This window comes from Phalacrocorax carbo, chromosome 3 (assembly GCF_963921805.1).
Source record: "Phalacrocorax carbo chromosome 3, bPhaCar2.1, whole genome shotgun sequence".
Classification (NCBI taxonomy): domain Eukaryota; kingdom Metazoa; phylum Chordata; class Aves; order Suliformes; family Phalacrocoracidae; genus Phalacrocorax; species Phalacrocorax carbo.
Genome location: NC_087515.1, coordinates 31,035,526 through 31,057,686, shown reverse-complemented (window position 1 = coordinate 31,057,686; position 22,161 = coordinate 31,035,526). Strand labels below are relative to the sequence as shown.

At 40.7% G+C, this 22,161-nt stretch overlaps 1 protein-coding gene across 5 annotated transcripts in view; it reads left to right on the top strand.

Moving 5' to 3' along the window:
- Positions 1 to 21,056, top strand: part of CDC42BPA (CDC42 binding protein kinase alpha) — a 192,811-nt gene extending 171,755 nt beyond the window's left edge. For 2 of the 5 annotated variants that reach the window (XM_064446398.1, XM_064446396.1), the window contains exons 34-38: positions 870 to 993; positions 2,299 to 2,416; positions 13,712 to 13,829; positions 14,821 to 14,978; positions 16,157 to 21,056. In XM_064446398.1, the coding sequence (XP_064302468.1) occupies positions 870 to 993; positions 2,299 to 2,416; positions 13,712 to 13,829; positions 14,821 to 14,978; positions 16,157 to 16,288 (650 nt within the window). In that variant the 3' untranslated portion in view covers positions 16,289 to 21,056. Of the gene's footprint in view, positions 1 to 869; positions 994 to 2,298; positions 2,417 to 6,506; positions 8,313 to 8,577; positions 8,764 to 13,711; positions 13,830 to 14,820; positions 14,979 to 16,156 lie in introns of those variants that run through there. The other 3 variants (XM_064446401.1, XM_064446400.1, XM_064446399.1) reach the window with 3 other exon arrangements.
- Positions 21,057 to 22,161: the final 1,105 nt, after the last annotated feature.

The following is a 22,161-nucleotide window of genomic DNA, read 5'->3' as shown; positions in this document are numbered from 1 at the left end:
GTGAGTAAGGCTGATGCTTTGCTCCTATACACTTCTCACTGTCTTTCTGAAAGGTTGCCAAACAGTAAAATATCCTCCAGGTGTATCTCCTTGAAAATTGGCAAGTTTTTTTCCTGAAGCTACTTACCTAGTAGATCCCACACTTCATGAAATCTCCAGCTGATCTTAAGGAAAGAAGAGATTTCAATTCATACAAAAACTGTTTTGGCAGTGATCAGTAGGTGTTGGGTATGTTCAAGTTTATTAAATGTAACTTTAGTCTCCATACATATAAAACAAGACAGAGCAGTTGCAGCATTCATTCAAAGTAACACTCCTATTGTATGATTATCACTGCTATACATAGCATGTCTTTGTTAAAGATGCCTTAGCCAGGCCGACACATGTGGAAGAAATCTTCCCTTTTCCCACAGTTGCACCAAAATACATCAGTGTTCAGACATTTCAAAAAGAGTAGTCTTTTTGGAGCAGAGAGTGAATGAAAAAGAATCTTGCACTGAATTTCCAGACCACTGGCAGAACAAGACTGTGTGAGTGATTTTCAGTGTGAACTGCCAAAGAAAGTTTGAGATGGAGGAGTGAGATCCTTTTGTGCCCAACTAAACGTTTTGTTTGAAAAAATTAATCAGTAGTATTTTGAGAACATATGTGGCAGCTTGTGTGTGAAGAAGGGTTAAGTCTGTTGCTATATGACAGAGTATACAATGATCAAGAAAACCCATAAATCAAGGAGCATTAGTTCAGGTTTGATGGGAAATGGGTGGTGTCCAACACTAGCAAGAGCAGAGAGAGAAAATGTCTTTGAATTTAAATTCCATTAATACCTAATGAAGTGTCCCACTGGATCATTGTATTTGTATTGATTTCAGAGGGCGATGAACTGGTGGTTCCTGAAACATCAGATAACAGCCGGAAGCAAATGGTTCGAAACATCAACAACAAGCGCCGCTATTCATTCAGAGTACCAGAGGAGGAGAGGATGCAGCAGAGGAGGTCAGTATTCAACATGTACTTGTCTTCTGTACATGTCTGTAGGCCCTGAAGGACAGTGAGTGATGTCAATGTAGTGCTTCATTTGTTGGTTTCTGGAGTGTCCATTCAGGTGTTTCTGTCTCTTCACAACCACCTTAATCCTCAATGTTTAATTTGCGTTAATACCAGATTGGATGTGGATATGCACTGGATACACAAGTATTCATGAGTTCAAATTAATTATGTGAAACAGCTGTCATTTGGAATGCATGTCTCCACATACTGTATGTAGGTACATAGGTGTGCACATATACTGTGTATCTAAAGATCTGTAATAAACATTTTGCAAAAGGAGATCACATTGCTGACTATGCATATGGATTAATTACTTTCAGACTCTGGTTCTGCTTTTCTTTCTGAAGGCAATTCTACTCTCAGCAGTATTCCAAGGCATCTGCTTTTTTTGACTTATAGATTTAACTACGTAAACATTCTATAAATCTCAGAAAACTCACCTCTTCAGAGGACATAGGACTTCAGGATGTGTTCCTAATAGAAGTCTTTAACAGGTCACAAATATTTTCCTAAATGGCGATAAAAACAGGTCTGCACTACTCACAGTGTTCACAGAGGATGTTACTGACAATTTACTATCACTCACTAAAGATGACCTGCTACGGTGCTAAGCTACACTGTAAGAACGGAGTATTTTGGTTTTCTAACTTCCAACGACTTCAACCGATGGTTGGCTCCCACCTTTCCTTCCTTTTTGGCTCTAAGAAAAGTAACAGCTGTGTACGGTGGAGATAAAATTCCAGTTCTTGTCCTGGCATTTCTGAGCTGATCGCGGTTTGATCTTTTAAAATGTTATTTATTCTGAGTTCTGAAATGCATCCTTGACATTTTGAAGAGCTTTTAATTCTGACCACAGACTGAGAAAGGTACTGCAGTGTTATTTTAATTCTATGTTCATATATGTACCTCATTTTCATCTCCATTTTGTAATACATCACAAATGAGTTCTGCTTTTACTCATCCTACAGAGCTTTTTATCAGCTCATACTGTTTGTATATTCTTTGAATATTAGTGACTGCTGGGCATGGGCTGTTACCTTGCAAACAGCATTCTTTTCTACTGGCCCCTTGTCCTCTCTTCAGGCTGGAAGCTTGTCCATGCCAGTGCTGATAGCAAGGGTTTATCACTGTTAATATAGTTAAATAGTTAATTTCCATTTAAAAGTAGCTGATAATCAAAGCTGTACTTATTTTATAAATGTCCATCGTCACCTCAAAAGAAATATCTAAACAAAGTATTTTCTCTTCCAGGGAGATGCTACGCGATCCAGAAATGAGAAATAAATTAATTTCTAACCCAACTAATTTTAACCACATAGCACATATGGGTCCAGGAGATGGTATACAGATTCTCAAAGACCTTCCAATGGTAAGTACAAAAGTACATGTGAGAGTGACTGACTGCAACAGAGGCTGCAAATAGCTGAGAGGAAGACAAGTACAATTTTAAATGTAAATTGAGAATGTTGATGTATTTCAGGAGCAGAGTAACTAGGGAAATGGAGCTGAATATGCTCTGCTGTATGTGATAAAATTTAAACAAAGAGGATGACACTTAAGCATCAAGGGTAGGAGGAAAAGTGGTCAATGCCTCCTGGGTTGTAAGGCAGGTTGGCCTCTCAGTGTTGATGGTAACTTTTATGACCCATATGAAGGGATAAAATTAAGAGGATTTGGGCCTGTGTTCTTTGTGGAAATGGAAAGAGAAATTCCTTTCTCCGTGAACTGTATTACTGTAAGTTCAATTCCTTTCTTCTCTTCCCATCTTTAGCTCTAACTTAGCCTCTCTCTATACAGCCTCTTTTCCTCAGCCAGTGGAACTGTAGCAGTTCAACAGTGTGTGATGCTCAAATTTCATTCCATGCCAAAGGTGCTATTTCTCATTTTCTCTCCAAATTAACTGGTCTCAAAGAAACAAAACTTCTTACATAAAAACTGACCTTTTAAGTTGAAAAGTGGAAAAAGAAAACATATAATAGCACATACACGTTTGTTTCCACAAAACTCTATGTAGGAAGTACCTGGAAGTTACTGAAATTTTTGATGAGCTAATTAGTATTTTAGTCATCATACTGCTTGCTTCAAGCTACCTTTAGCATCTTGTTTGTGTGTTCTGTATTGTCTTCTAAACTTGTCCACAATGACACAGATATGGTTCAGAAGATGCTAATTAGCATTGTAAGAAAGATCAAATGATATGGTATCAAATGGGTCATGAGAGTACCACCATAAGACATAGGCATTAGTACCAAAGTGCTGTCAAAAATGATCATTATTAATTGGAGTTTGTGCAGAAAACAGGAAGTAGATGCTGAATTTGGGATTTTCAGATGCTAAAAAGCCTGAAGGAAACAACAATAAAACTGGAAAATAAAGCATGTCATGCAGTTGCACTAGTGTAGGAGCTTAGGAGCATAACCTCTGGTCTCCAGGTACTAATTCTACTTTTGCAGAGAATGGTACTTTTTTGTTACACTTTACCATAAAGTCTGCACATTGTACATGAGCCCTTCTAGCCCTGTGTTTTCCTTAGATGAGAATATGCAAGGAAAGAAAGGATTTACTTTAAACATCGTGCTAGAGACGCTCTGAGAAACCTCTCAATAACAAATATATTCGGCGCAGTTGCGCAAAAAACCAACATTGTATATGTGTGTGTATGTTTATAAATGAATAAATAATGAAGGAGCTCCTTCTAGAAAACACATGACAAATCCAGGGGAAGTTGGCAGGTAGTGTTTATCTTACCTGAATGCGAGTGTACACATACGTCTAATGTTAAACAAAGAATGATAATTCGCTTCAGGGCAGGATGTAGATCAGAACCTTTTTTCACTTTTCCATTTCTGGTGGGTTCTTTAAATGTTTCTTGCTCTTCTCAAGCAGAGAAAATAATCTGCTACAGCTAAAGGTAGGGCAAAAGACATTGCATTTCACGCCATCAGTAGTTGAAAGTTCATGGGAATCAAAAGCTGCAGGACCTCTTAATCGAGCCCAAAATCTGGCAAGTGTGAAATGAGGAATGATTTTATCTATAGAAGGGGATTTCTTTAGATTTACATGGAGTAATATTTCTTCTGCTAGGTAGTTTCTAAATGGCTTTTATCTTTGAATTCGTTCTAATTACACAAGCCTTGTATTAGCTCAAGGGCCATATTTGGTGTTGGGACTGGTACTTAGCTTCTTGCCAATCAATTCATGAGTCATTTTCCACACTTAAAAGTGATGAGAAGACATTAGAAAAAGTGTACAATATAGAATTGATTTCAGCACTTGTTCCACTACTGCACCTTCTTTTTAAAGTTACTATTAAAAACTCCTTTTTGCAAGTACCTAGTAATCTTAATGCTGGGAGATGTCACTGCAGATAAAGCAAATTTGACATGTATTTTTCCAGCAGCTCCTTGCAGTATCAGATTGTATTTGTATTCCTACCTTAACGGATGCAGAATTGCATCAATCATGGGACTTGAAAGTGTGTGAATTTGAAAGTGTAACTTGAGATTAGGAAATAAATGTTCTGTCAAGAGCTACTTCGGTCCAGGCAGTTTTTTCCAACAGCTTCCTGTAAGGTATTTGGCTGGACTGAATTTTCACTTAGTCTGTTCCAAACTACCTACTTCATTTCTCAGGCACAAAGACAGAAGAAAAGGAGTTGTGCATGTATATGATGTAATGTCTTGAGTCTAATACTTTATTTGAAAAGTGAATTTAGAATGAAAAGCATGGATGGAAGTAGAGGGCATTTCCTGGAGAATCAGTACACAACATAAAGAATACTCATCCAACCCTGTGTACAGTTAATCTGTATGGCAGTTTCTTTACAAGGACATAGAGTCATTTCACTAGATAAATACCTTGTTCCAAAAAGGCGAATAGCTTGGTGGTTTTTCTTTTTCGGTGCTTCTTAGCATGTGTGATGATTTTGAAGATGGAACATCATCTTTTTATTTTTGAATAGATTGGTATGTTTCAGAAGAAAAAGTATTTATTTTTAAAGAACTATGGGAAAGATTGTCACATTTTACTTTGCAAATGCCTGTTTATGAAAGTGGGTGCTAAAATACATTTTTGCATGAGGGCTACCACTAGGGGAAAAAAGTAGTGCAAGGCTAATAGTTCTCTTAAATTCTCTTCATCCAACTATTTTAGGTGATACAGCTTCTTTTTTATGAGACAGTGGAACGCAGAATGTATGAAAGAATGGAGCGGGGCTTTTTCTTTGCAGTTTCTTCCAACTTATTTGAGCAGTTTCAAATTTGGCTGGATCAACTGATAGAAATTAGTTGATCCAGCATAAGCTTTCACTGAAGTCAGTGTACTGCTAAGTAGACAGAAAGGTCCTTAGCAATAATAAAAAACAGGTATTTTAATCTCTGTGTTGGATGAGATTGTCACAAACTGAATTGGCAGCTGAGCCTAGCTGTTATGTAGCATCTGTGGGTGAACTTTCTAAAGCAAATGACAATTTATATATATATGTATGTATTTATATTTATTTATGAATATGTACATATTCACTTTATATATGCGATGTGAATCCAATCAAAACTTATCTCTGCCTGCCTCTAACATGCCTCTGCTGCCTTTTTCAGGGGAAATGCCAAAAACTGAATGAAGCGCAGAATTAGAACCGGTCCTTGCGTGGCTGGGCTGCGATGTGTCAGTGGGCAGGAGGGGACATACACTTGCGCTGCCTTAACGCATGGCGTAACTGCCTGGTGGATGCAGAGCCAATGGGAGCTTGCTTGCTCTCTGCCCGCTACTGTTCTTATGACGTTTTTTTAAAAAAACCAGCTTTAGAAAGTTTAATTTTTATTGTAAATGTACAAAATTAAAATTGGATAAATGGAACATTTTAAACCCTTCCAGCCTATTTGATAACGTTGTATGCAAAACAGACACCTACCTATGTGCAACATATCCATCTGTGTGTGATTGCCTTTGCTGATGCAACCACGTAAGGGGGAAAGATGCTTTCTCTGTGTATTGTTTCCAAGGTCTTGGTATGCAATAGGCACATAACGTGAACAGTGAGATATGTTTATGGTAAATTGCAGTCTATTAACCTAGTCCCACATTGTTCTTCCCATGAATGGACCCCTTTGACTTCAGTATAATGCTATGTTTGGGCAAAACAAACATGCCCAAGGCTCAGAGTGAGATCAGGTTCAAGAGAGAAAATGTTAGAGGTTATCAGGCAATTGTGAATTTGCATCCTTCTTTTCTTCATGGAGAGCAGCTACGCAGGGGTCTGGCTTTGACAAACAAGTTTGTGGACTACAACAAAACAGAAACCAGAAGTTCTTGTTTGTTGTTAACAGAGCCGTAATCAGTACATATTTGTATTTTATTGATGTGGATACTAGATCTGGGTCACTGTCTTGTTTTGTACAATTTAGAATCATTCCTGTTAGTATATCCCCACACTTATTTATTTACATGTTTTTCTTCCCTAGCAGCCTGTCACCAATTAACTGGCCGTACAGTCTGGCCTCCCTTCTGCCCTCTTGTCCCTTGAAGCCACTTTATCGTGGATGCTCCTTTGTAGTGAAGATCTGAAATCTGGAACTGCACTTACTGCAGCACAGACCACCTCTCTGTGTACATCAGATGTACAGGATTGATTTTGCTTTCATATTTTGCATGCCTGAGTATTTCACATACAAAAGCTAGTCTTGACTGCCATTACATTTGAACATAATGCTTCAGTTTTACCTCATTATTCATGAGCCATTATACCTCCATTCTAGATGATGTGTGAAGCTTTGCTTGTTTCAAATGAGAAACTTTCAGAATAAATGAATACTTATCCATAGTTGGTATTCTTTAAAGAAAGTGGGAACCCCATGCATGCATCTAATGGTGGAGTCCACGGAGGAAGTTCCATGGAAGATAGTTTTTAAAATGTTGCCATATCGTGGCTTTCTCGCATTCATGAATGTTGGCTAAATATTTCCATGGTCTGCAGTTGGCCTACCCTCTGCTTTTTAGCTCGTGATTTAAGACACTCCCTTTTCTCCCTTATTGGCTTTTAGGAAGGTAGCTGGCTTTGCTGCCAGTTCTCTGTTGTGAGCAGGTAACTCAGCAAAGCCTGCTTTCCTGGACCATTCTTGGAATGGTGGCTTGTTGTCCTGATATTTAGATGCTGCTAAACTTACTAATGACAATTTAATGTATATTACGTCTTTTATGCCATAATGTGGTAATTGATGTTTTGGTTAACATGCAAAGCCTCATAATAACTGTGTGTTTAAAAAAAAACAACCAACAAACAAAGTTGGATTTTACCAGCTGAAATGAAGAGAACAGTAACAATAACGTTTGATAATATGTATTGGGATGTGACTTAATGTTCTTCCAGACTTAATACGTTCCACATACAAAAAGTAGTGCCTTAGGTTTAGCGGAGGGGTAAGCTATATTTTTACCATATTTTATTTTTTTAAGTCCTAACCTTTCTCTAAAGAGCAAAATTAGAAGTTAGAAATCAGAAAAGGCTTTCTGATTTGCTGGTGGCTGTTGGGCAAACCATCCCCTTGCTGATTTGCTGAACATGCACAGATGGCAGAGGGAGGGAGACCGAGCCTTAAAACGCTCTTCCATTAAATCTGGATTTAGATTACTTTACAAGAGCACCTGTGTCAGCACATTCTGTAGAGATGAATTAGAAATTGTTTCTGTTTAATTTGCAGAATTATTTCTCCCCTCTCTTTCTTTACGTCACGCTTTGGGAGCAAATTGCTCAGTTGACCTATAGAAAACATTTGAATTTCCCAGTATTTTTGCACCTTATCTGCTAAGGGCCTCGTCTTCTGCAGCACAGCAGTCTCTTCATCACTGAAGCGCTGTGAGGATTTAGTGAGCGTGCAGAAGGACATAGGCCTTGTGTCTACAGCAGAGTAAATTGTCCCAGTTGTCTGACACTAACCAGTTCACCTTCCCACCTGACCTGTGTCCCTATCCTGTCGAAACACTGTTCCCTCCCGTTAGAAATACTCTGTGTTTGTTGTACGGGTGATACTTAATTTTAATGGAATCGCTAAAATGCATGAATAACAGAAGGAACTCTCTTAGGATCTTTAACTGTTGTGTATTCTCATCTTTTCTTCTCCCCACACCATCTCACCTGTGTTCACCTTCCTTTGTTTGTGTTATGTCTATTTTAGATTGTAAGCTCCTCAAGGCAGGGAACTGATGCTTCTCAACTGTCTGTAAAGCACCTTTTACAACTGTGGTGCTCTTTGAAATATCAAATAATAATAAATATTAGAATCAATTCCCAATGAGTTAAAAGTTTTATTTGTTTTTAATGTTTTAGCAACAGCAAGGGCGGCAGGCCCGTATGACACCATGTAAGGAAGGTGCTCAGAGGACTGGGGGTGACAATGTAAGAACCTGTGTGTTGACGGATGAGCAGGGTTGCTGTCTGGCTGTCCTTTGGTGTTTGACTGCTCTTGCAGACTGCTGTTGCTGATGTAACCTGTACAACCATCCTTCATTGCTTTCTCTCTCTGTTGTCTTTGATAGCAGCGTTCCCCTTATCAATTCCCTCATCATCACTCCCGTCTGATCTCCTCTCCGAGCAACTTTGAGCACATCTACCACATGACTGTAAATTCAGCTGAAAAATTCCTCTCTTACGATTCCATAAACCCTGCATTTTCCCCGCCTCCACGCTCTGTCCTCGGTACTCCAGACTTTATGACTCTGAGGGTATGAACGGCTGAGTCAGGTGTTCACTCTACTAACACTGTGTGGTTTTCCTTTTGCCTGGCTATTAACGTGGGAGAAAAACCCTTGTAAAGTGGTTTCCTTCACCCCTTAGCTTTCTTCTGTCCCAGCTGTCTTATTTTCTGCTGTCAGCTGTGGTCTTTCCACAGCTCTGACATGCCAAGAAACAGATACTTCATGGCTTAAAAAAAGAAAAAAGTAGTGTATAGCAACTGGGATGAACATTTTGCCCCGAGAATAGCATTTTTCATCACCAGGAAGGATGTGGGAATTTTGAATGATAAGTTCTCTGTTGCACAGTGTTCATCCTCCAGCAGTCAGTGGCAGGATGCTGTCTTTCAGGTTGCATTAGGAAAAGGTTCTGGATCTGTCTGTATTGGACCAAACTTTCAGACTGTTTATGATGAAATCAGGTGGAGTGCAAGAATTTTTACACAGTATGGTACATTGAGACAGACAGACACGCAGGTTGTGCCTCAGACAGTTTCTAAGTTAAAATAAGTGAAGTTAGAACACATACAAGGAAACTCAAAAATTAAAGATAATGGCAACTTGCAGATGCAGATCCTCTTAATCCTGGTAGTTTTAAGCAGAGGCTGAGGTAAGATACTGTTCTGTAGATATCCTTCCAGTTGGAATGTAAGCTAGGGGATGCAAGTGGTCTTTTCTTTTTTCTTGTATTGTGCATCCTGGTCTGACTACGTGGGGGTTGCTAGGTCCTAGAGAAATACAAGCCATACTAAACCAGATACATAAGTACATGCTGTGCGTTGTAATTGCGTACCGTTCTGTGGCCTGCAGTTCTGCTTGGGATAGAAGCACAGATAAATCGGGAATAAGCTGTGAGATAGATAGTGGTGGCTGGTTGCTCAAGGTTTCTGTGGGTCTGAGCCATGCCTGTTGCTGTAGTGGAAACACTACTGTTGGTTTCTGTGGCCTTTGGGTACCCTTCAGACGCGCATGGCAAACCTTCACCACCAGACTGCTTTGAGCGCCTCTTGGTTGCTGTTCTAGATCCCTAGCACCGGGAAGGTTTTTTGATACATACCTGCATACAACAGTATATAGAATTAAAAAATGCAAGAGGAAAATTAATCTCTTCCATGTGACTCCAAAACAAATTTGCACAGCTAAGCTCTGATGGGTCACGTGCATGATCATATGTCACTGCTGTGAAGTCCCAATTGTCACAACCATTACAATTCAAAAATGAAGTTGCAGCATTTTGGAGAACGTGCCCTGTGATGACATGTCTGCATCCACCCTGGGTTTTCTGGTAGGAGGAGAGATGCAAATACACAAGAGGAATTGCTCTATTGAAACGCAAAACAAAAATATTGTTAAGCCAAATTGAAATTTAGAGGGTCATTATAGTGTCACCGAAGCTGTATTTCAGTTCTAGTTTTAACAGGGTCTTTTTAATCCAACTGTACTATAAAATTTTCTGTGTTCAATATGCAGTGATGTACCGCCAGACTGTGACCCTTCCCTTTCTCATATGAATAGTCTCCCTGGGATTAGTGACCCCTGATGTTTTAGACAATAACTTTTAATTTTTGCTTTAGAAGAGTCCTTCATCCTAATGTTGCAGCCTACTAGCATAAATTGGAGGAAAAATGTGAAGTGGGCAACGTGGAGTGTAGAGATCTTGCACCTGTTAGCTCCTTACAGCACCAGAGGTTTAGCCTTGTATGAAGAAAAGCATTTGCCTCCTTTGTGGTTTAAGGGTAGAGATGCTGTAAGCTGTAGGGAAAGCAAGTCCGTGAGTGTCGGTTTCATGGTTATCCATCCCCTCTTTGTGTTTGGAGATTTTAGTATAAGAAGGGTGGCACTCCCTCCAAGGGTACTGTGGTCCCAGTTACGGATGGGATATTGGAACCAAACCAGCATGGAATCCATAGAGGAGTTGAAAAATGGCCTGTTGAAGTAGGTTTAGATTCTATTATATTATTTCATGGAAGAATTAAAAGCTCAGGTTTATAATGTAATGTACAGAGCACTACTTAAAACCAGAAAATCCAAAACAAGCAGCATGATGGACAGAGCAACATAGTCAAACAATTTCCTACGGGTGTTACAACTGTTTAGTTAGACCTTATACGTCTGCCTTCGCCCTGCTGCCTGAGAAGGCAGCGTGGGAGCAGTTAGTGTGGGTGCGAGAGCTGAGGCTCGGTAACACTGCAGAGCCTCGAGGAGTGACTCCGCGCCCATAACCCACAGCTCCACAGCAGCTCCGTTCTCCAGCTGGGAATGGGATGCACTGAACTCATTTGGTTCTTTCACCCAATTTCACAGTGATTAACTTTGCTCAGCAAGCAGCTTCTCTGCTGCTGATTTTTTCCCCTCTTCTGTCACCTTCCTCTCTTTGGTTCACAGTGGGAATGAATTTTCCTGCTAGGGTTTGAATTGTTCCTCTAAGTGAGGGGTTTTTGTCTCTTTAAGTAAAGCAAGCTCAGGTTTCTTTTTTTTTTATTTTAACTTGCTGCATTTTGCTGCTTTATAACTACCGCTAATAACTGCTGTTTATTTTCCTTTGAATCCCCTTTCTGTATCATGTGCATATCACTTCCAGGGGGTTTGGTCCAAAATGCCAGGGTCTCTGGCATGTGCTTATTTTATTTTTAGAACAAAGAACAATGAAAGATTTGCTTTGTGGAGAGACTTTCTACAAGGAATTACATGGACTTTGCAAACTGAGGTCATGAAAAATAATCACCATTAGAATACACTATTAAAATGAATTAGTCTTTTTCACGCACCCACCTGTTCCCTCCTTCCCCTGATGCCTGTATGTCCTCTGCTCAGTCACTGTAAAGGAGGTTAATCGCCTTATCATTAAACATAATTGTTCACTTGGCAAAATGAAACATTGTAGGTTTATACAAGTACAAAAGACCTTCCTTGCAACTCCAGTGTACTAACCTCAGTGCACACGTTTGCACGGTGCTGCACTTGGCTTTCCTTTGTTTCTCAAAACACGGCAGTAACTTATTCCTTAACCTATTAGGTCCTTTATATGTTGTATGGGGAGCCTCCATTGTTCACGTACAGCCAGGATGCTCATACTCCTATCTATAACTCATATTGTTTATTGCATGGTGAAGGACACAGGAGCAGAATTTTAGTATATTGTACTACAAAGTAGGTTGGTTGTTCACATTTAAAAAAAAAAAGGTGGGGGGGGGGGGGAAGGTAAGCAAGAGACAACAGTATGATCCCACAGATTATTTAAGAGACTTTTTTTTAAGCCTTCAGGTATAAACCCTCATTGAGAATAGTGCAGCAATGGATGAGATTAAACAGGGCTTTCTCATTTGTAAGGTCTCTGATTCTCTTTTGTTGGTGTTTGTGAGAGAGATCCGGGAACAGGAGGAGAGATTTTAATTCTTTCTTGTTTGTTGCATGTTAAAAATCAACCATTTCTAGCCCACTGGGAGAATGAGAAGCAAAGGGTTGGCTGTAAGAGCAAAAGGGTCTGTTACAGCAATGACTCTAAGGATCATTGTAAGACTGGATTGACAGCAGGTTGGTAACAATTATCTGATAAAGTGCAAACTGTGTAAAATCTATGCGTAACAAAGCCTCTATTTAATTATCCATTTTAAAATATAGACAGAGAAATGGGTAGTATCTGAGGGTCTCTGAGAATACCCTTGTGGGGGGTGGAATCTTTGTTCTGGTCTGAAATCTCCGTAACATCCTAGCTTGAAAAGGCATTGCAATTGCAACTGTTCTTTTATCTGTGGCTACTTTATCGCAGAGTGAGGATGGGGAAATAATTAACATGTAAATAGGAAGAAGTTAACAGTTATTGCAGGGGGTGTTTTGTAAAGTGGAAATAAAGTAATGCTCAGAGCTACCTGCAGTTCTTTTCACATTCTGCAACTGTAAAGGTTCCATAAACCTAAGTCTAGTTAATGCTAATGACTTAATAGTGCAAAACATGTTAGGAGAAGGATGAAGTCTCATATTTAGCCAGAGATGAAATGGTATGCACAGGCATTAGAAACTCCCTCTGGGCTAAGAAGCCAGCTCATATACCAAGAGATGGGCTAAATAAACTGAGAAGCCTTTTCCCCTAAGGTTAGCTGTAAAGTAACAGAAGCAGAAATAAAGTCTCCCAGAACTCACTTCAAAGTACTGTTTTCCCTTCTTTTAAAGACAACTTATGTTTAAGGAACTACCATATCCAAGTAGAGAAATTGTGTTTTATCTCTTCCCTCAGTAAAGGACCACTTCAGTCCAGTAACTTAACCAATTTAGAAAATCACACTGTAACTCTCAGGGTACAAAACAGGAGCGGTAATCAAAATACGTAGGAAAACAGTGGCATGTGCTCTGGTCATCCTCTTTGAGCAGGCTGAAAACAGGCTGATTCTCACTTTGGCTCAACTAGTGTAGGTCTGGAGTAATGCTGTTAATACCTTTGGAATTATATAAGTAACTGAAATACAGATTGATCCACTACGTGTTCATAACTCTGCAGGCAGTAGGGGTTAACATGGTTGTTGTATAAAGTTACACATGCATGGCACAAATGATGGCATCAAAGAGAGAAATTTTAATAAGATCCTCGGAAGCTTGTGTTCAGAAAGAATGCATTATGCGATATAACTCGAATATATCTATAGCAGCTTAATTAGGCTTGCAAACCATCCTTTCAAGGAAATTCTTGAATTATTAGACATGCTCTGTCAGTTGTCTGCATATGTCCATGTAATTCGGCTCTTCACTATCGTGTTGCGTGTGCTTCCAGTCTCTGCACTAAACTGCAGAATATTATTTTGCAAAGTTTGCTGACTTGCTGCCCAGATAATTCAGCTCTGGTAAGGTTGGGGCTTTAATGTATTATGGGGCCTGCCTTCATAACATCCAGGGTTGAGCCAGCAGTCAATAAGTAAACATATCGTTCTGTGTGTCTGCATTGCAGAATCTTCGGCCTCAGGAAAGTCGGACCGTGTTCAGTGGCTCTGTCAGTATCCCATCGATCACGAAATCCCGCACAGAACCAGGACGATCGATGAGTGCAAGCAGCGGGTTAGCAGCACGTAAGCAAACAGAACTGTGTTGCTTTGGAGTCTGTACACAAGTATTTTAGGGGAATGGCTACCTGCATTTGCTTCTATCCATACTGCCACTAGACAGGATTCTCAGAAGTGATGGCTGACTGTATTCCCATTGAGGACAAGCACAGTATTTTAATCTTGCTTTCAAAGGAGCACATGAATAAGCAGCTAGCACTTTTGAGAGTCCCACATTTGTAATTTATAAAATTTTTAAAACTGACGTTAGAATTAGAATTACATTCTTACCCTTGGGACTACTTTGCTGCTGCTTGAGTATTTTAAATCGGTGGCAAATTGTTCACAAGCTCTGTGGTCATTAGCTTTGTTGCTGAACTGCGTAGAGCTCTTGCTGCTAGTGCAAAGAGAAGGCAATAGAAAACCGGCTGCTGGTATGGAAGAGTTGCACTGCATTGGAAACACCTCTCCTAGTGCTGCCACGCTGCCTTTGTGTGCCAGAGTCAGTACAGTGACCTGTGCTGAGACCAGGCAAGTGACTAAATAATGGACCATGTGAAAACAGAGGCAAGACTGGTGTCCCAACTTTTCTAGGTTTTTCCCCTTCCTGTGGCACATGCCACATTTGTTGGACATCACCAGCTGCTTGCAGAAGGAGCTTCTGCTGTAGCCTGTACCAACCAGTACGACCCGCCTTCTCCCTGGCAAAGAGGCCACTAGAACTAGGCTGGCACCACAGCAGTTTCTACAACTGCTGTCTTTGTCAGAAACGTAGTGATCTTGTCTGTGCTGGGTAAAGTGCGCTAATGCTGACTTGCCAAGGGAGGGACCAGAGAATCCCTAGGAAAAACTGCAGCAGGCAGCAGGCAAGACAAAATCCCCCACAGCCTGCAAGCCACAAGCTGAGCATCTTGGGACATGCTGGAGGAAAGCAGAACTAACCAGAGAAACAGCTAAGAAATTTCTAGTACCTTGAATGGGCGTCTGTAACGCAGTTGAATTCCTCTGCCCATTTTAGGATCATCTGCACAAAATGGCAGTGCTTTGCGGAGGGAATTCTCAGGAGGTAGCTACGGAGCAAAGCGTCAGCCCATGGCATCGCCCTCAGATGGTTCCTTATCTTCTGGTGGCCTGGACCAAGGCAGCGATGCACCAACAAGGGACTATGAGCGAGAGGTGAGTGACAGGAGAAAATTTAAGTGTGTTGATAGAGATGAGGAAATTAAATTCTGTTGTGGGTTTGGCTCCAAGTTTGGGGAGTGGTTTGCAATGAAGACTTGGATTTGCTGTATTTCAAGCTATCCTGACAAAAGACTTTGGTCAAACTGTGTCAACTCTGGTACTGGTATTTAACATGCAGAAAATGCTCTCTGCGCTCCTTATCTGGAGATACATGGGTAGTGAGGCTCCCCCAAAATACTGGCCCAGTAGAGTTAACAGCTTGATAGTGACCTGTCACAGCTTGAAGTGATATTCCTTCTGCCCTTCATTTGCACAGACTCTTAAGCTATCTTAGCAACCATTTCACACGAGACACTTTGTACTCAGAGTGCCTGAAGTTAACAAGGTAATTTAAGACTTATCATGTAGTAATTTCATTTAGAGCAGGAACTGGATTTAATAATTTATATTCTGTACAGAACAAGACTCTCATTATGATAGGACTGGAATCCTGCTCAGTGCTAAACTCAGTCCCTCCAGCCAAGAACGTTTTACATGGGAGGGTTTAATCTGAAATTGGCCAGCAAAACTTCCCCGGCCCATTTTCTTACCAAGGAGTGAGAAAATTAGAGATCACACAGGCTTTTCATGGTACTGAATATACTGCAACTGGCAACCCAAACTCAAGCTCAGACATAGTTGCATTCTACTGTACTCTGGAAGATCCAGCTGGAGTAACTTGATAGGATGGTTTGAATTAATATCCTGGGAGCGACATAGAGGTAGCTGTGACGAAGCCCATACCACAAAGATTTCTCAGTTTAGTGCAAGAGTATCTCAGATCATAACATGTGAAAACGCAGGAGTCATTGTAGCTTCACAAGCAACCTGAAATTGCACTCTGCTGACCAAAAGGCCCTCAGCAACACGCGGACTGCAAGAATCCCACAGGTGCTGTGTCCTTATGTCAGTGTCATTTATGCCTGCTGAAAGCAGAGTGATCTGACCACTTACTCTTAAGTCTCCCTGAACCAGGAAATTCTGAGAAAAAAAAAATCCTCAGTATTTTTTGGACACAAGCAAAATACGTGGAGGCCTTTGAATCCAGTCACCTGTTGCTCAGGCACCCCGAGTCATTATCAAACTTGCTATCCTTTTACTTACTGGTGCGCTTCTGTGTCTTTGGGCTGCAGGACTCTGACTCTCCGAGACACTCTACTGCATCGAACAGCTCCAACCTCAGCAGCCCTCCCAGCCCGGTTTCTCCTCACAAGACCAAGAGCCTCTCCCTGGAGAGCTCTGACCACGTGAGTTGGGACTCATGAACTGCTTCAGCATTCAGATTTGACATCACAGCAGCTTGCTGTCCCCATGGCTGTCCCCTTCACTTATTCCAGTTCTCACCTTCATCATCCTAACCCTCCCCATTCCCTGTCTGAAAGTGATCTGGGAGTGGGGTACAAAGGAAGGTAAAAACTGGTCGTCTTGAGCACCGTTCAGCACTGCCTCACCCTCCCTTCCCTGGATTTGACAGCAGCAAACAAGCAAAGCTAGGGTGTTGGTAAATATCAGATGCTGTAGATTTGTATTAGTATTGGTTTCGTTTGTGTGGTTACAGCTGCTTCCATTTTTAAAGACATATTTATCCCACTCCCCTTCACTTCTCAAAAAGTAGCTTAAGTAGACCAGACCAGTATCAACAGGAGAAAATTCAGAGGAATTTTGTTTTCATACAAGAGCTCATTGTACTGTACAAAGGTAGCACAGACCCCTTCCCCTACATGGGGAACGATCAGTATATCAGAGGCACATAAAAGCTTTCAGCCACCACGTTTGAATGTCAATCTGATTGTCGCCAGCAAATCCTTATTGATTAAAATGATGCATATTTTACTACAGTACAGAGTTTAAATAAATACGCAGATGTTAGAGTAAAATACGTATGTATATATTCAAAGAAAAAAAAGCATTGTGTATGCAGCAGAAGATGGATGCTTATTTAAGAGAGCCTTTAATTTAAGATTTGTGTTGTCCCTGTTTTCATGCTCGGTAATATACAGACTTGGAGGCCTGGCCTAAAACCTTTCGCAGGACAGATATTCCTTTTGCGTAGCACTCGCTGCACTGGTGGGAGAGGTCCCTGCGGTGCTTTCACAACATTTCTTTACTTCTGGCGGTAGCATAACTGAAGCTATAATTCCTACTTTCATGTTAATCCCCATCCTTCGCAAAAATGACAACGATGGGAAAGCAACCCCAGGGCACCAGTCAGCCAGGTGGCTGCCCTGGTTTCTTGTGTGCTAGCTGTACAGCTGAGGAACCCTATGGCATGCTACAGTAGAGGTCCTTAAGGCAGCAAGGGAGTTCAATGCAGCAGGATTCAGCAGGAAAACTGTTTCCCTGGGTCACCCTTTGAGCAGGTTTAACTCTGAAGGGAGCAGTCTTCCACATCTCCTTGACCATCCCTAACCACAAAACTGTACTGTTGTTACCAAATACTAGTTGCTAATAACACATCAGCCAAATGAGTGCCCTTAGCCCGAAGCTAGCCGTGGCTGGCTATGCTGTCACTGTAGCAACGAAGAACCTTGAAGACTGACCTCACACTGTTCACACTGTGGTAGTCGAAGATGCCTAGTCACCCACAACTGCCATGCTGGCAAGGTTGGTTTTCCTCTCCCTCCCCACCTGTGCTGTGGGTTTGTGCAATTTGCAGTTGTTTGTATGTGCTCACCTGCTGTTTGGTTCCAATAGCAGGTCAGGTTGGAGGGCAGAAAGTATTGCGGTGGAAGACAGAGCCCACTGAAGTTGCAAAAGTAAATAAAAAGCTGAAGCTGGTCATGCAGTCAACAGAATAAAGTGAGAGACTGATGTACAAATGGATGGTAAGAGAAAGATGTCTCTTCTCTTTAGTTAGCAAGGCAGATGTGTTTTTCATTTGGGAGTGTGTTCAAATGAGCCTCTCTTCTCAGTAGTATTGCTGCTGGCTTTATACTATGACCATACTCAAACACGTAAGGGCTTTTTGTATTTAGAATACTGGTTTTTGTGGGTTTCGGAAACTTGTTATGGCTCTGATTAAACCATTCCATATTCTTGCAGTCAGCAGTATATAGTGTTTCACCCACACAGAGATGTTTGGAGTTTTCCAGTTTATGTCCTCCCTAATGGACGTTATAGGTAAGTTCACACCATGTACAGTAATTTCCAGGCATGATCTAAATGTGAAATAGGGAATGAGACACAGATCATTTAATCCATTTAGTCATGCTGGGTCTCCTAGGTAAGATTTCTCTTTCATTCTGAATCAAGAGGCTTGTCCAAGCTTAAGCTCATTCAATGTTATTTTGGGACAGGAATTCAAGAATTTTTTAGAAACCATCATATCAAAAGCCTGTCTCTCTCCTGTTTGAGTTTTTCAGAGTAGCAAGCTGGTTGTGTTGTTTGTTTTCACTTCAAAGCTACTACTTTTGCAAGCCTGGCATTTAATATTAAAAGCTTTAGCAAACAGCTAAGCACTTGAAATTAATTCCTCCCAGAATAGTTTTCAGTCTTTCTGAGGGACAGATAGGCAGGGCGTTATTGGCATTATTAAAATTCCACATCAGCTTCTTTTTAAAGGCTGCATATTGCTTCAAGTATAGCCACTGCTTTTTCCCCACAATTCCCTCCTTTTGGTGAAGCATGTCCACACACTTTTCAAAGCCTTTGCAGACTAGTTTTGTATTTACTGTATGTTGTATTTAAACATTAATCTTATTTTGATGTTGAGAGAAGGCATTTAAACAGCAGTCATTTAAGATAGAGCAGCCTGCTGGACAGTCCCCTGAGAGAGGGTCACAGGATCTTTTTTGTGGATTTTTTTTTTTCCTTTGCAGTTGAGCTAATGCTCTATCTGAAAATGGAACCCAAAGAGCCACGACACTGCAAAAACAAGCTGAGTAAACCCCTCTGTTTACTCTGTTATGGTGCCTGCAATCTATAGCTATCAAAACCTGACATTTTCAGGCAGAGTGTAGGTCAGTTGTGTTACAAAACGAAGCTCCAGAGGATGAGCTCCACAGGCCTACACTTGTTTGTACACCACAATTTCTAAGCCGTGGCAGTCTCCTTTAGGATTACTATATCTAATCATTAGTTTGGTACCGTGCATTTTTATACACATCTGTTCAAAAGAGAAACAGCAACTGTTCTCTCAGTTGAAAAGCAAATGACCACATCACTTATTTGAAAAGAGGAAAATTGTCCTAGGACTTGAATAGTTTTATATCTTTGGGGACCATTTGATTATATGCTCAAATTTAAACCACACATTTTTTTTTGTTGGTATGAACACTGAAACCATACACATACTGTAGCTGAGCTTTTTAATTACTCATTGGGCTAGGAAAAATTAACTTGGTCATTTGAACTGTAAGACTCTTGACTGGTATCTCGAAGACAGTTGTCTCTTAAGGTTTGATGTTCGCTACTTTGCACTGTAGCATTGCTTCAACTTCACAGTTAGAGGGCTGCATTTTGTTCAGGGAGCTTAAAATCTCCCACTGAATTCTTGACTGTAGCATATGTTCTCTGTACACAGTATGTATCTAGCTGATTTTTTCCCTTTCGGCTGAGACTGAAGGCATTTGCATTTTTGAAATTGCTTAAACATACAGATTGTTGGGTTTTTCATTTTTTTTCTTCTCTTGATGGCAACAAAGGATCTGAACAGATTCAGGCAGCTACTAAGGATTCCAGGTTATAGAATGAAAAAGGTTTGGTAAATATTATTCCCCTGCACATGTGCACACACAGATATGTGGCTTCCTTCCACATTTCGTAAACCCAAAAGCAAGGTTATAGTACCCTCTTCTCTCATGCCTTTGACCTGTAGAAGCCAGCTGGTGGTTTCAAAAAAAACCCTCCTGAGGCTGTGGTGAAGTAGTTGCTGCGGCTTGTTATGCATGTGAATTTTGCCCATTTTAACAAGTTTCAAAATTGAGTCAGGAATGTTCTCTCTTTGATTTGATTCTGATAAAATTACAAGCCTACAAGCCAGGTGTGTTATTCTCAGGTATGCAGCAGAGGGAAGTTAAGGGTTTTGTCATACCAAAAAAAAAGCCCAGAAAGCACAGCGTATTTATAGAAGTGTAGTTTAACCGCACCCAACAGGTTCACAGAGCTTGTCAGCCTTTCAAAACAAAACAGCTGGAATATTAAGACAGAAATAGATTCTGGTACCATATTGTCTTGCACAACCAGACCCTCAGCAACAGGACAAACATGGTCTTGGGCGGAAGAAGGGGTTTTTTTTCCATTTTATGCACGCTGTTTAATTTTAAATGAATACATCAAGGGTAAAAGCTATTGCAGTGCAAGTATCCACACCTCCTGAGCTTTAGTCTGAGAATCAAAGTGGCACATAGTAGCTTCTGCTGTGGTTTTTTCGTTAATAGGAGTCAGTTCCATGGAGAAAATGGGACAACTTTCTGCACTAACACAAACTGCACCCTTCCGCGTGCTTTGTGTTCACACTCTATTTGATAAACAGCCCAGAAACCACTTTGCTGCAGGCTTTCCAGTCTAAATTCCAACTCTACTTTGTCTTTCATTCCAGCTGCAGCTCAGAACAACCTATTTTCATTCTGCATTTAAGAAAGTCTCATCCACAGGGAAGAAATCCACAAACAAACCAGTGTTGGTATTTCAGAGCAATTATACCTGCCTTTTTATGTATGACAGTTTCATATCATTTATTTTTAAAATGTTTTTTAGGTTTTTCATTGTAATATTATTGTACAGTTTTGCATGGCATAGATGTAATCACTTTTTTGTTTTAGAGTATAAAAGCTGACAAGTGTGCGTGTGGGGGAAAGATTCTGCTTTTTGCCTCTTCTCACTATTTTGTTTAATGCCCTCAGTGTTGTAGGGGACATTGTAAGAGATTCTCTGCTACAGAACAATGATGTAGATTCTTTTGCACAGAAATATTTAAGGTGGAAAAGTCAACAATGTAAAAATGACTTACCACCACTATTTTATGTTGGTAACACACTTAATATTAACCTACTTTGATGTACTGCAATAAAACAGGGAACTGTTAGAAATGCAGATGTTCTGTCTTTTTTTCCTACCTGCCCCTGTTAAGCTGTGAGGAGGAAACCGAAAGGGGAATAATGGTGTTCTTACAGATAAAACCAGCATGTTGTAATGCACCTGCACAAGTACACACTGGGAAGAAACAGAATGTGAGAGAAAATGGATTTGGCTCTAATAGATTCCAGAAAAAAATACCAGAACCTTCTTGAAAATTCTAAGTCAAACCACCTTATACTTTGGTATACTGACCTTCCTGATCTTTTTCCTAGGTCATCTGTTCTGTGTTAATAGTTGTAGTCATTGTTTATGATGTTCCTCCTGCATTTAGTTACGCATCAAATGTTTCAGCTGCCCTAGTGCTAGAGCTGGATTCTTATTTCTTGACTTTCATGCATCTTTAAGTGCATCTCAAAATACCTGTGAGGTTTTGCATGTCTCCTGACCCTTTCACATCATCCACCAGTTCCTCACAAGTCAGCGTGGGGTTTTCTCCACACCAGAGACTCTGTTGGGACATCTTCCTCTTCATTCATTACCCTGTTGGTAGAAGTCCTAGCTTTGATTACATGCTTCAGTCATTTCTCCACACACACCCCCAGTTATTGAGCCTGTGCTCCCAGCAGCTGCCAGCCTGGGTGTTCTGTTACCAAAGACCACCAGCAATCCCCTCCAGGAACAGTCAGCGTCCTTCCCACTTCTTACATGGCCACAGGCTCACTTACTCCACAGAAACTTTTAATCCTGTCCTCTTTCAGTCAGCATTATTACTTTTTCAGCTCCCTACGCTAACTTATATGGATTTAAGCCTGGGCTCATCCCATTTACACCACTGCAGGTCTCTCCTAGCTGCTGTAGCTCTGTGAAATACCATCTGTTTCCTATGCTCTGACTTTTACAGTCAGCGCTGATTTCTGATTTCCCGGGGTTCCAGTTGCACCACTGCAGCTGTGAAGGTCTTGGGAAACAGGCCTTCTTTTGTCAAGGGATTTGGACATTAGAAAAGCAAAGTTAACTGCATGTTAAGCTTCCTGTTCAGCTCCTCAGCATTCATTTTCTGTTTTGATAGTCAACCTGGCTGCTCCAAAAAAAGAAGGTAGGGAAAAATCCCTGCCACCAC